This window comes from Triturus cristatus, chromosome 11, assembly GCF_964204655.1.
Source record: "Triturus cristatus chromosome 11, aTriCri1.1, whole genome shotgun sequence".
Lineage (NCBI taxonomy): Eukaryota > Metazoa > Chordata > Amphibia > Caudata > Salamandridae > Triturus > Triturus cristatus.
The window spans coordinates 152906269-152921042 of record NC_140594.1 but is presented as its reverse complement, the minus strand read 5'-3'; the positions used below and the strand labels follow the sequence as shown (position 1 = coordinate 152921042).

Below are 14774 nucleotides of genomic sequence, written 5' to 3'. Positions count from 1 at the left end.
TTCTAAACCATTGGGATGTCATTCTATGACTTGGGTGCCTGGCTTTATTGTGGTTATAAACCTCAGCTCCAGTGTATGCAACCATATCCAGCGGGTGTCCCATGTTCTGTGGGTGCATCACATCAGTAAGAATATTAACTGAGAATGGTCATTCTGAGATACACGATCCTAAAGTCTACCATTGGGTGCTTACTGTGAGGTACCATTCTCAAAACCTTCTGACATCTCTAAATGCATTGGAAGTACTATTGGTGTCGGCTAGCCCCCATAACTGTATCTGAGAACACCAGAGGTGCTTGGTAAATTAGACACCCTATTGACTTAAAATAGAACACAGGAAAGACATATTGTGCACGAAGCAACTATACCTTGGTAGATACCCTGTTTACTACTGTGGGGCACCGTCCAAGCAGTCCTGGCAATATATTTAGAAGGCGCCATCTTTGCACGGATTATAACTCGTTTGTTTTGCTCTAGAAGCACAGGCGATTACATTCCCAGAAATTGTTATGGAACGGTTCACCTGCAAGTGGCTGCTTTAACAATGGAAGGATGGCATTGTTTAACAGATGTGAGAGTGCAGTTGCTGCCAGGTATAGGAGGGGTGTGAAAGTAATGTGTGCGCAAGATTATTGGTGTAGAGGAACATCTAGTAATCTCTTCAACTGTCTAATAACCTTCCTGTTTTACAATCAATCTGTCACTTCTTTATCCATCGATCTAGCTATCTATGTAGCTGTCTTCTGTTGGTTTGTATACCTGTCGTTTTACTTCTCTTTCTGTCTTGTAACTGTCTGCCGCTCCATCTATGTGTCCCTCCTTCCTGTTCGTTCATCTATCCAAATATGTATCTATCCAAACATGCATCCATCCAATATATATCTTTATCTTTGTCAGTCTCTCCTTCTTTTACATCTCAAATCAATTTCATTATTCACCACTAATCCTTTTTGAGTTCCGGAGTAGCGTGCTACTTGCCGAAAAGTGCTTCGGCACCTCGTAAGGGGTAGTAAGCACCATGTAAACGCAATTATAATTACAAACTTTTACCACAACGTCTGGTAACAAGGCGCCACTGACTCGAGCATGGCAACAAAGTAAACTAATTGCTCCCAAAGTCTTTGTAATCCCACTACAGTCTAACATGTCAGTCAGACTCTAAAAATAAACTGAATATCACACCTTACTCCACAAATGCTAGATCAGCATTAGGGGTCATATCTCAGGCCCAAAGGTTCTGGGGTCTTCTGTTGTTCTTTGTACTACCCTTCCCTTTCCTATTAAGCTATGATCTAATTGTTTCCAAAGCTCCAAACCCACAACATCTACTGGCGTAACCCATGACAGCTCATCTGATCTACAATTGGAGAATTAGGAGTAAGAAGGGACTACTTAGTTGCTGTGCAATATATACCATGGGCCTTCATCACACAACACTAATGCTTATGTTGTAAAACAATACATATGAATAAGTGCAGGGGCCCAGAGCTTTTCTTGACGCCCACCACTGGTGCTGCCAAATACCACAGATGCTTAGTCTTGATTCCACCTCGTGCCTCTTTCTTCCACCACCTCTCTCTCTCTGCACTGACTAGACATGGACCTGTATGCACTGAATCTGTGCCTGGACTAAGCAAAAACTGTCATCATCTGTGTTTGTGCTCTAACCTGTCATAACCTCCTACCCTCTGTATATTTTACTGCAATATGCATAAGCCTGCAATTCATCTTCCTTATGTGGACTGGGGACGCACGAGCATGGACTGTGTACACTCCGTGACCGTGCCCTGTTTATAAACAAATTCAGATTCTACAGTTTTTTTAGGACGTAACATGCACTTACATCCTTGGTTCTCTGACTAGATTTTCTGTGCCTGGACTACACATAAATGTATAGCCACTGTTTCCATGTCTGGACTCGGCATACACTTGAACACCATGTTTCTGTTCCTGAATTATACAGTCTCTCTTCCATCTGCATTCATATCTGTGCTGTCCATTTTCTAACAACCCTATATGCCTGTAACAACTGTAAATGTGCTTATATGCATGAACTATATATATTATTTCACTTCCTCTCTATGTATTCGACCAGTTCATAGGCTGGCTGCTTCTGTATCCATGCATGAACTGTGCACACACGCCCAACCACCATTACCCCTGCATGAACAGTGCATAAAGTCGCATCCACTATTCCGGTGTATGGATTCTGCACAATCTGTAATCCCAACGAGTACATGTACTGTGCAATACCTTTACTTGCTCACGGACTATGAATACACTTGTACTCATTGTACCAACGCATTTGTGAGTGAACTGCAGATTCACATGCAGCCTTATATATTTGTATATGGTCTCTGCACACACTCATGACTCCTAAATCCATTGCTGGACTGTAATACATACACATACACCACTATACGCATGCCCACAAACAAATGTCCAAAATGTGAGCTGGAGTCACGCCCAGCATAAGGAAAAACTTGCTCCAGATGTGGCAGACTGAACCACTTTGCATGTGGCCTCAAGAGGAAGGAAGAGAACAAAGACCTTCCAGGCATACAAACACCCTACTAGCAGCCACAATATAATGCCCAATGCTGACTAGAAGGTGAGAGCAGGCCCGGACACCAGGTTCGGGACTGAGCCCAACGACGATGAGGAGGTGGTGTTCCTAATATCCGATGATGGAGAAAGGGCAAAGCAGAGAAGACTGAAGCCCGTGTGCTAAGTTGAGGTGATTGGAACACAGATGACTGCACTAATAGGTACAAAGGCATAAGTGTGGATGTCATGGACGTAAGTCACTTCCAAGCCTTGATAAGTCACCCCAAGTTGAGGCCTCTGAGACAAGAAACGACGCCTATTGGCTGAAGACCCAATGCCATGGCAGAAATGTTTTAAAGGCTGGTGTACAACTGTGAATAAAAACAATTGAGACAAGGTTTCGCAACTTCATCCAAAGAGGACCAAATTTGCTTAGCAGCTACATAGCTGAATACTTAGGGCTAGTCTTCGAATGGCAGATATATGACTGCAAGGTTGGGAACATCCTCAAAGAATTTCAACATTTATTTAGAGGCCTCTGCTGTCTCTGGGCCTATACAGTCAAGCAGCATATCGACAAAACATTACTGCCTGTCACCCTCTGGCAGCGGCCAGTGCCATTCCAGTTACGGCCACACATCGAAAAAGACATGGAGCAGATAGAAGTGATGGACATCATTGAGAAAGTGACAGGACCAACCTCATGGGCGTCTCTCGCATCGCTCACATCATAACCCAAGCAACCTGATGGAGTATATCGACATTTGTCTTCCCCACCTAGCCATTAAGAGAGAAAGGCACATTATACCCCCCATGGATGAGATAACAGTAGTCCTCAGTGGAGGTCAGTGGTTCTCCAAAGCAGACCTCAATGCTGGTTATCTCTAGCTACTCCTGGACCAGGTGAGCTGACACATCACTGCTTTTTCAACTCACCTGGAGCTTAGGAGGTACATATGACTTAATTCCAGAATTTGTTATCATGTTGAAGTTTTTCGGAATGAGGCAAGAGAAACGCTGCAAGGGCTAGAGGCATGCTTAATATAAGTGAAGACATAAACTGCTCAGAAACAATCAAAGAACACAATTGTCATCTAAGGGCAATCGTAAAAAGACTCTGACTATGGATTCATGATACATTGAGAAAATGTTTAATTCTTCTAACACAAGGTCTAGTTCTTCAGCTATGTCTTCTCAAAAAAAGGAGCAAGAACTGACCACAAAAAGTATGAGAACATTAAGAACACACCAACTTCGTTGTGTTCCGACCTTTGTGACCGAAGTAGGGAGCTTCCTAGGAATGGCAAACTATTGCAACCAATGTATTCCAAATCTAGTAGCCTCCGAGTACTCACAAAATCCCAAGCTCTGTGAAAATGAGGGGGGGTGGGGGGGAGGGGGGTGGGGAGTGTCTACGAGGAAGATTTCAGGAAAGTGAAGGAATCCCTACTATAATAAACCACCATGGTGTACTTCAACCCGTATAACAAAAGAGAAATCACAACTGATGCAAGCCAAATGGGTAATACAAGAGCAAAAATGAGCCCCGGTAGCTTTTTCAAGCCGGGTCTTAAGAGACGCTGAAACCTGCTATGCCCAAATTGAGAAGGAGGCCCTAGCTTTTAAGTGGAGGTGTACCCATTTTTGACCTATATCTTTATGGTAGGTGCTTCAAAATGGTCATGCACGACAAGCCACTGATCAATCTGTTTCAAGGAACCTCACAACACCCGCCATCGAAGACTTAGAAGTTGGTGGTACAGCTACAATACCACTTTTCAGTTAGCTACCAACTATGAGCTGAAAATAGGTAATTATCCACCAAGCCACCAGGGAAAGGCAACAGCAACACCACCCCAAGCCAGTGGATAATATAGAGGAGTATATAAAGCTATTAATCCAGGCGACACACCTGAAGGCCATGGAGATTAACAACATCAGGTCAGACTGCAGGAGAAGCTGTGGGTTCCCAGAATGGACTGTCGTTGAGAAAACTATTAGGGAATGCCAAGCCTCTCAACTAAATAGTGACACTGCACAACCGGCTCTGTTCATCACAGAGAATTCTGCACACCAACCTGGACCAAGATAAGGGCTGACATTGGCAGTTTTCATGGATGCTCCCACCAAGTTCCCTGTGGTTGAGCTAGTGACTAACACAGCCTTTGACTATATGAGACCAAACTATATACACCAACTAGACGTTCATCATCTAAAGAAAATGCTCCGGTGGCCTTAGGCGAACAAGGTTGTTGAGCGTTTTATGCATATGCTTAACAAGGCCTTGTGGATAAGCGTCAAGCAAGGGGAGGACCCTGAGTGTGCCCTTCACTGCTTCCTACCAGCATATCAAAACATCCCTTATGCGTCAGTCAGTGTGACCTGGCCACCCTTTTGTTCGGAAGATCTCTGAAGGACACCCTTCCATCAGCCTTTCTATGGCACTCAACGACCTTAGTCATCAGGGCAGTCAACAAAGCAGAAAGAAAAACAACAGCTTGCAAGCGACAAAGACCCATCCATGTGATGATGCGGGAACGTGACTGAATGCTGGTGAAGGACAGATGCTGTTGTATGGAAATTCCGTAGCCCCTGTGAAAATGGGTTCTGGAGTTTGCTCGCAGCAAAACAGGTCACGGTACCAACCAAAAGAGGCACAGAAGTGGTACCCCAGACATCTCATGGTTCAAAAATATCCCATAGTGGAATGACGGGAAACCAACAGAGAGAGAAAACCTAAATCAAAAGCAAAATCCACCAAGAAGCCCTGTCCAGCAGGGCAAAGAAACAAGGAAGGTGGTGTGTGAAAATAGCCAACGAGCACACTTCTGGCACCACGAGTGACCCTGACCACACCAGGAAGGGCCGGACGAGAAGAACCCTTGGGCCAGCCTAGTGGGTCACCAGTAAGCGCCACAAGGCCAGAGGAGGTGTCATGCCCAAGCCAGAGGTAGCACCTGCAAACATGACTGGTTCCCGGTCAAACACTAAATGGACTATGAGTGCTACCAGACCTCCGGGAAGTGTTAGAGACAATGACCCAGAGAGAACTGGATACAATACAAAGTGTGGAAATGTGGGGAGCCACCCGGCCTGTACCAGAGGGGCATCCCCACATCACACGCACCGCAAGGCATATTCCATCCCATCCCGCACACATTTTTACCCGGTGTCCTTGTTTTTTTATACCTGTGTCCCTGAGAGCTGGGCCCTGCCTGCTGCGCCCCCATACACGGACTTAACATTCACTCCGTGTACATGTGAAGACAGTGCATACTCTTGTAGCCCCAGCATCCACACATGGACTTTACATACCTGTGCATCCACTGAATCCCTGCATGAACGCTGCCTTTCTCTGTGAAGTCGGTTACCTCAGTTCTCTACCACAGTGTTAGTATCCCAGCAGTATTTTGTGACACCTGATAAATAATATATATGAATATAAAGTTACTCTGGAAAACTGCATGTGGTTGTAGCTTTTACAAGCAACCCACAGGACTTGCAGAACACACATTTTCTGTGATGCATCCGTAAAAAATATATTCCAATAACATTAATCCTAACAAAGTATTTAAGGGAAAATTAAGAAACAATCTGCAATACAAATTTGATAGTGTATACTAATATATATATATTAGTAGAAAGTTGGTTAGCCTCTTGGGGCAAGTCATCAATGTATAAATAGCATACAAGCGGCGCAGTGGCAAATACACTATACATCAGGAATGTATGCACAGATAAGCAATGTTATCTTTCTCTCGGCTTTTTAGAAACGCCGTTTCATGAAACAAAAACAAATAATATTCATTTTATGTACAACCTGAGATAATTTTGATAAGAAAACATCCAGGGATCCTAATATAAATATATTTTTTAAATTGAGAGCATCTGCTATCATAGTTCTGGGGTTTTAAAAAGAGCTACTATTGCTCAATGATTCTCATTGTATCAGTCCCTGTAGGATGAAAGGCTGAGCCTGCCCCACTTGCAGGTGTCCTACAAATTCGTAGCATAGGACTAGGTCATTTCACCCACAGATCTATCTACTTTGCTCACCGTGGAGAGGACTGTGCAAGGGTTCTGGCAGTGCAGAGTTTAGTAGATGTATAAAAGAAGGAGCCGGTCCTACCTTTGAAAAGCTCTCCAGTTCAGATCAGATATTACAGATCCAAGGACCTCTCATCTTCCAAGGCAGTGCAGGGTGTCAGGATGAGTCTGAGAGCCTAGGTCCGGCCGCCGGGAACACAGAGGGAGATACTCCCGTCATCCCATGCATTCTCCTCGTGCACAGCTCCAGCAGGCAAACATTGGGCATCCAGAAAAGCAAAAAATGTCGAATTTACAACAAGGCTGCGGCAGCCAAAATGACCCCCCTCGTCATGACGCAGACTATCACCGGATATATAACATATCTGCACTGGCAGAAAGCCCTATCAGGAAATGCCGTGTGCCTTTGGAAGCATTGGGACAAAGTCAGGCGCCAGGCAGCTGCGTGCAAAAGTACAGTGTGTATGTTTTGAAGGCGTAGGGCTGGGCTTCCGGTGGCGTGAGGGCGCGTGAACCAACAAAGGCACCTGCGGTTGGGAATACACTAATGGTTGACGTCACACCGGCGGCACCTGTTATGTGCAGGTGGAGACACATTTCTGACGGTGAACGCCGACCTTTCAACAATGACCTTACGCCACATGAAGTGTACCCGTCTCCAAGAACACCTATGCACGTGGATTGTAAAACTGTATGTTTTACAAGCAGCACTGATCGAGCACGCTCTACGTCGATTTTTATGCATCATATCACATTTGTTATTTTATATAAAATCCTGTCAAAAGTTGTCACACATGATAAACTTCTTTTATATAGTCATGTATGTAGGGACAATGTTTTATAGTATTCATTGCCAAATGCATTTAGTTTCATTTTTAGATAAATATGAGAAAATGGTAACTTGGATTCAATTATATAATTTCTTTCTAATGTTTAATCAAAATAAACGACGGTGCTAAGCAAAAACATCAATTTGCATGCTTGATGTTTGCAGTTCCGTACGACGACACTGCGCATCTGCACACTTACTTCCTGTTACCCTTCGAAGGCTCTGTACAGTCGGTTTCCTCCTTTGACGTTTAGAGACCTATGTTTCTTTTAATGTAACCCAGGGCTTTACGTGGGCCAGGTCCTGCCTTTGCTCAGCAACGGCAGTTCTAAAGAGCAGGTGCTGAGATGGATCCCTGTCGGGCTCTCCATTTTTTCGCTCACCCTCAGGGTGGGAAAAAAAAATCTTAACTCTGCAGCAGTACCACCCTCTTCACTACCTTTGATGCAACTTCAAAGACACTCGTTATAGTTCTTTCACAATCTCAACATTTCAAAACGGAAGCATTTTTTCAATATTATATGCAACGAAGCCATAGTTGTTGCGTATTTATTTTATGCAACTAATAACCACTGACAAAGCCAATAGTCCTGGATTGTTGAAGGTGTAATATTACATGTTGTACTATATATCTGGAGGCAATGAAAGAAGCAGGAAAATACCAGTCAGGCGGCACACCATGCTAAGCACAGAATTTTAGCTTGCGTGCTTTTAAGCCACACTCTTAATTTCATCGCCATGCCCCTCTGAGAGCCCCCCCCAGTTTTTTCATCCCACTTAAAGCCCTGTGTAACCCTATTTCGTACATTGTTCTTCTCATTCCTCGAGAACTGGCAGACATTACCTGGAATATTTGCACTATGTAGGGGGTGTACCTTGGTCAGTAAGACGTGGGGGGAGGGGGATGGTTGAGCTTCAGTTTTCCAACAATCACGTTGGCATATCAATTAATACATTATATGTCAAGAATGGCATGGGGTGGGCTTAAGTGGCAGTGGAATGGGAGAGGAGTCCAGATTGGTAGGGCTACTGAGAGAAAACACAATATTTTGTAAAATAACCAACATTTTTTAAGACTTTCAAAACAGAGAGAGAAGGAAAGGGAGAGACAGGGTGCGTTTTTGTCTGTGTATATGTAAAATATCCTGTTGAAGTCCAACAGACACCTCACCATACCGGACTAAAATCACCCATACCCACCTATTTACAAGAAAATACATTTATTAGGGGGTGTAACACCGCAAAACCCCCACCCCTCTGAAGCTCTGCCCATGGCTGGTATGGCATCGAAGCTATGCCCATGGCTGGTATGGCATCCCCTATCAAATACGTGCCTTAAAGAGAAGGGTGGTCTAAGTATTTTTACTGCCGGAAAAACACATATCACAGGTAGAAACTGGAAACTTAAAGAACAAATGGGGCAGAAAGATGTATGCTACAGGAACTACCGCTTATGAACGAGGGGCACTGATATGGTTGAAAGCGAAAATCCCTTTCCAAGAAACAAAAGTAGCAACAGGCCTAACAGGTCGGTATGCACAGGTTGAGGGGCTATCAGATACGGCTCCTAAATGAATTTTGAATGCATATGCCCCGAATGTGACACCAGTGAATTGGTTGCAGCATATTCCAAACATGCAGCTAGAGTGGCATTGTAATAGTTGGGGTGGTCATTTTAATTGCGTTGCATATATCAATAAAGACCAATCCTTTCCTCCAATTAGAAACACCAGGAGTGCCATCATTACTAATACCATGGCTCAATTGATGGGTAGCTGGAACCACAGACATGTATGGAGGATGCATGGAATGTATGTATGTATGGATACATAGAAGAAAGAAAAATGGTGAAATGTAATTTTTTTTAATGTAAGCGAAGGGGAGCATGGTAGTGCTGAAGCTTACAGGAAATCACCTCTGTCCAAATGAAAATGAACAAACATTGGCAGTCAATGGGTCCCATCTCGGTCAAGCTATTGGCTTTGCCAATGCTTTTTGCCAACTACATGTGTGTAGGCGTCAAGGCACATGAGCACGCATGCTTGGCCATCATGAAATGGGTTTTGTTGGTCACCAGATCACATGCAAGCTTTGTGACATGCACATGTGTGAATTAACACGTTTTCTTTGGAATACATGATAAAAAGAACAATTGATGGAGAGAATGTTGAACAATGTCAAGCACTCACCCCAGTACAGAGCATTGGGCCTAAATCACAGTTTGTTCAACCAATGTCTTAAGTTTGTAATTTTTGATGATGTCAGAATATTTGTGAACACTTACCTTGTCCTCAGTTCAGTACTTGATATACTATAGAGCCTCGAGTTTGTCTAAACCCACTGGGGTTGTTGCATGCAATTATTGAGTTATCTGTAGGATTTGAGCCCGAGCTAGGGAATTAGACAACCTAACAACTAATGTTTTTTATGTTTCAAGGTTTGGGTGATAATACATTATGTATAATTATGGGATCACTCAGGGGACCTGATTTTGACTTGGGCAAGAGACAATCTAATGATCAAGGTACTTTACACTTTTTATTTTATATCGTCAAGTTTTGGTTGACAATACACTTATTTTTTTATAAATAATAAATAAAGAGACGAAGTTGTATGTTGAAAGGGGAGAGTTATAATAACCGTCAAAAAAATCACCAAAAATTATACGAAAATTACAAAAATTACACATATTAGAAGTTTGTGTGCACACTCGGCTATATTTCAATGCGAGTGGACGAGGTTACTTTCAACAAAACTTTATTGTATGACAACACCGTGTTAAGATGGCCGCCACGTTTGTGGTATAAACTTTGAGTTGATAGTCTGCTGTTTATGTTTGTTACGTTGTACGTAACATGTGATGATGAGTCTTAAATGTGTGTGTATTTTGATTCAGTTTACCCGTGACCAAGGCAACTTTCGCCGAAACGCGTAGGGTATTTTTTCTGGCTGTGGCTTTGAAAATAAAATTCCTGTGATTGATGAACTCTGAAGCGGTTATTTGTTCCTGTTAAGAGTGCCTTGGTACTGGCAGTACTTGGTGAAACGTATATAATTGATTGGGCAGCCTCGGACCCAAGTTTGCACCGACGCATGAAGTGTCCCGGCATTTTCGAGGAAGTGAAAAGTCTCATGTATGGATACATAGAAGAAAGAAAAATGGTGAAATGTAATTTTTTTTAATGTAAGCGAAGGGGAGCATGGCAGTGCTGAAGCTTACAGGAAATCACCTCTGTCCAAATGAAAATGAACACACATTGGCAGTCAATGGGTCCCATCTCGGTCAAGCTATTGGCTTTGCCAATGCTTTTTACCAACTACACGTGTGTAGGCGTCAAGACACATGAGCACGCATGCTTGGCCATCATGAAATGGGTTTTGTTGGCCACCAGATCACATGCAAGCTTTGTGACATGCACATGTGTGAATTAACACGTTTACTTTGGAATACATGATAAAAAGAACAATTGATGGACAGAATGTTGAACAATGTCAACCACTCACCTCAGTAAAGAGCATTGGGCCTAAATCCATAGTTTTTATGCTCACCATGCCATTCCAGTTTAAACCCAGCCATATGCAAAGCAGTCTTGATCCTGCTCCACATGGGAGCAGTCCTGGCCAGGTCCTCTCACATAGGACCGGTTTTGGGGCTTCACCACTCATCAGCCAGGCTAGCTTGACTCCAGTGGCATGGAGAGCACGGGACCCACATCTGGGCATACCCGTCCCACTCGGGGTGACAAATGCAAAAAGAATTGATGGACAGAATGTTGAACAATGGCAAACATTCACCTAGTACAGACTCTGAGCCCAAGTCCATTATTTTTTTGCTCCCCCATGCCATTCCAGTTTAAACCCAGCCATATGTAAATCAGTCTTGATCATGCTCCCCGTGGGAACAGTCCAACCCAAACTGCCAGGACAGATCCCCCCTGGACCAGAAACAAGCATCCTGGGACCAGTTTCGGAGTTTCACCCCTCATCAGCCAGGCACGCTTGACTCTATTGACATGGATAGTACGGGACCCACGTCACTTTGTGATATAGGCAGCCAAATGTACTGTTCTAACATGGTGGACAGCAATGGGCATGAAAACTGGATGTGAGCGGCTTGCATCAAGTTGCATCTGTGAACTCCCCATGACAAAAAAAAAAAGTTTGCGTTCAATATGGTGCTTGAAGAAGAGAGGGATGGGGTGAGCACTGGGAAAGAAGGGAATGTAAAGCAAAAGGGGAGACAGGAAATACAGAAAACAAGAGCAAGGAAACACATGCACTCAGATTGAGCAATGAAAGGAAAATGAAAAAAGTATACTTTCAAGTAAGCAGTGGAAGTATACAACTCATCCGGTCCTGGGTGGGAGAAATACAAGGGTAGGGGGGAAAGGCATTGAATCAGGAGTGCACAAATGAGGTAGACAACAAAGCCATCCATGCGTGATCAAGGGGCTGACCCAAAGCCTGGTCTAAGTATATTAGAAACAACAGGTCTGCCTACGGACATCTAAACGTATCTGTAGCAGAGACCTAAAAACACCGTTTATCGGTGTTCCTAAAAAATTAAAAAAAAGTGTGACAAATTTCGTTAAAACATCCCTGTATCTATCACCTATGTATGGAATCAGAAACATTATTCGAGGACCTTTTGAATAAACATTCATCTCTTAATTAATGAGGCTGGGACGAGTCTTCCAAGGTGTTGGGCATATCTTTCTGTGAGCTCTTGGCTCTCCGGTCGAAGACTCCACATCCATCCTGCTGCTGGCGCCTATTATTATCCCTCTGAGGGGGAGATTTCGCTCCTCCTCTCGGGCCCTGGGTGCCGCTTGTTTCCCGTGGGCTCTACGGTGAGGGGAGGTTTGGGCCTAAGCCTGCCGGCGGCATCGCCTGCGCCGCATTCTCCGCCGAAGGACAAGTGTGGGGCCCCGGAGGCCTTCGCTGGACTGGGGGCGGTTCCGACGGTCGACCCCCTGCAGGCTTCCGGCAGCGCACCGGCCCCAGCGGTCATAGAGTGGGCATGGCGCCGTGCGGGTGCTCCGCCCTCGGGAGCCCTCTTCGGCGGGGCCATCTCGGAGCGGTATCAGCTCAACAGGACCTGTCGCTTTCTGAGGATTTGATGGGTGGGACCTGGCGGGGCCTCAGATGATTGTCGATTCGGCCCTGCCCCCCTCCTTCTAGGATCTACTCTCCCTGGGACAGGGCGGCCCGCCGGGGCCTTCCAGGTGACAGGCCTACTGCCTCCCTGATAACGGTGGGCTTCGCATAATTGTCTTTCCTTCTCCCGTGTTTGGACCCGGGGGGATCATCTCTAGGCGTGCCGGCTCACGCCTTTGGCTCTGGACAGTGCGGTGGGGCCGACTTCTCGTGCTGTCAGGGCGGTGGACAGCCCTCTTGCAACTCAAAGCGCGTCGGTGACCCCCCCCCCCCCCCCCTCACATTACCTTCTCCCCCCTCCATTCGACTACACTACCGGGCTGTGTACGTCCTGCTGGCACACTGGATATTTCTCGGGGGGGGGGAGCACGGCGGTCTTTTCTCCCCACCGTTTCTGATTGTTGTGCCGGACTGCACATTTGTCTCTACCAAAGGGTCCTACCCCCGGTTCAGGCACAAAACATTTTTACAAATATACAGGCCCCCACCTAGAAACAGAAACACCGCTGACTCTCCGAGTCCACCCTCATCGGCGGCAGGTCAACCTAATGCTTCAGACAGCCTTCTTGCTATCCAAACCTCACGGTCAGCACTGGAGACCAGGATTTGGGAGGTTGGAGTGGATGTTGCGCTCCTGCACCTTATTTTTTTTTTAACAAACTTTATTGGCATTTGGTATCAGTTTGGACAACTATACATCGTGGTATCGATACATTCTGATGTTAATTGTTAGCAGTCTGTCCTATTCCCCATTCTGCATTCCCCTTAAGCACTGAGCTAATATGTTCTCGCTCAATCTCGGTTCTGAGGGGAGACATCCTGCACCTGAACCTCATCAACATCGCGTAGCACGTGGCTGGAACGTAAGGTCACATTTCAGAACTAGAGAATTCCATGTCTACTTAAAGGGTGAGGTGGCTCGCCTGACTACAGCATCCCGTAGCCAGGAGATTCAGGCCAAGGATACAGAGAACTGGTCCGGCGGAACAATTACGCTAAGTGGGCTTCCCTAAAGGGGCTGGCTCCCGAGAGCTTTTTGGAGAAGTGGATCTTATTGTGGGTCCCTGAGGAGTACCTGTCCTTGTGCCCTGTTGTGGAACGGGCCCACAGATCGATGCCGGCAACCCTTCCACTGGGGGCCCCTCCATAACCGCAAAAATCCTCAATTGCAAGGACAGGGATGTCATCCTTTGTTCCTTCCGCGAGTTGGCCCCACCAAACTTTCAATCCGTCATAATCCTGGGCTTCTCTGAAAACACTCGCCTAGTGCCGCGCCAACGCAAATCCTTTGAAGTAGTCAAGCAAAAGATGCGGACGACGAACTTGCCATATATGCTCCTTTTTAGGTCTCGCCTGACCCAGCGCATGCGCTGGTCTGGCGAGACTTATTGAGAGGGCTCCAAAAAGTGCTACCAGGCCAGCCTGGAGCTACAGTGCATGTGCGAGGGCGTGCGCCCCGCGCTTTACCGCGATTACTTTCACTTTAGCGACCGCACGGCCGCTTTGATGTTTGATCGTGATCGCGATCACTTTTACTTTCGCGGCCGCACGGCCGCTTTGCATAGCCAATAGGTCTCGCTTTTGGGACCTTATAAGTATTTAGTTATGCAACTGTTGCATGGCTAAACACTTATAAGGTCCCAAAGGCGAGACCTATTGGCTATGCCAATGCTTGTTTCAGCCTACCTCCGGGTGATCCACACCTCCAAATCCTTCTTTTTCGACACTCTTGAAGTTGCCTGGCAACAGAGAACTGTCTCCTGTGCAGCAATTTGGTCACTCTAGTGGGGGGGAGCAAACTCTTGAAAGGGCGTGAAAGAGGCGAGTGCCGAATGAGGGCCAGCGGGTCTCCCTCCTCTTCCACCACGGATGTTCCTAGTCCTTCGTGGGACAATGGCGGTGGGGCCACTGTTGCAGGTGGCCCTTCTCCCCCAGCCAGACTTGATGGCCTTGACCTCATCTTCAAAGGGAGGGGGTAGCAGGGCAAAGGCTTGAGGCGGCTTCCACAGCTGCTATTGGTCTCGACGATATCTGTGTGCCAACAGTACCATATCCTTTTCAATGAGTACTTTCGGTGGGAGGACGTGGTTTGATTCGCTCCAAAAGTTGGTTTTCTGCTGTTTGTGATGAATATTGTTGGGGAAACAGATGCTTCTCGGGTGGAAGTGTTGAATGGGGGGGATGGGTCAGGGTG

At 45.7% G+C, this 14774-nt stretch overlaps 1 protein-coding gene across 5 annotated transcripts in view; it reads right to left on the bottom strand.

Annotated features, from left to right (window-relative positions):
• The window catches only part of ABCB9 (ATP binding cassette subfamily B member 9), a 153188-nt gene that overhangs the window by 127229 nt on the left and 11185 nt on the right, over positions 1 to 14774 (bottom strand). The window contains exons 1-2 of one of the 5 annotated variants that reach the window (XM_085632785.1): positions 12069 to 12810; positions 5863 to 5966 (exon numbers count right to left, since the gene is read on the bottom strand). In XM_085632785.1, the coding sequence (XP_085488911.1) occupies positions 5863 to 5870 (8 nt within the window). In that variant the 5' untranslated portion in view covers positions 5871 to 5966; positions 12069 to 12810. Of the gene's footprint in view, positions 1 to 5862; positions 5967 to 6676; positions 7076 to 12068; positions 12811 to 14774 lie in introns of those variants that run through there. The other 4 variants (XM_085632783.1, XM_085632786.1, XM_085632788.1 and 1 more) reach the window with 4 other exon arrangements.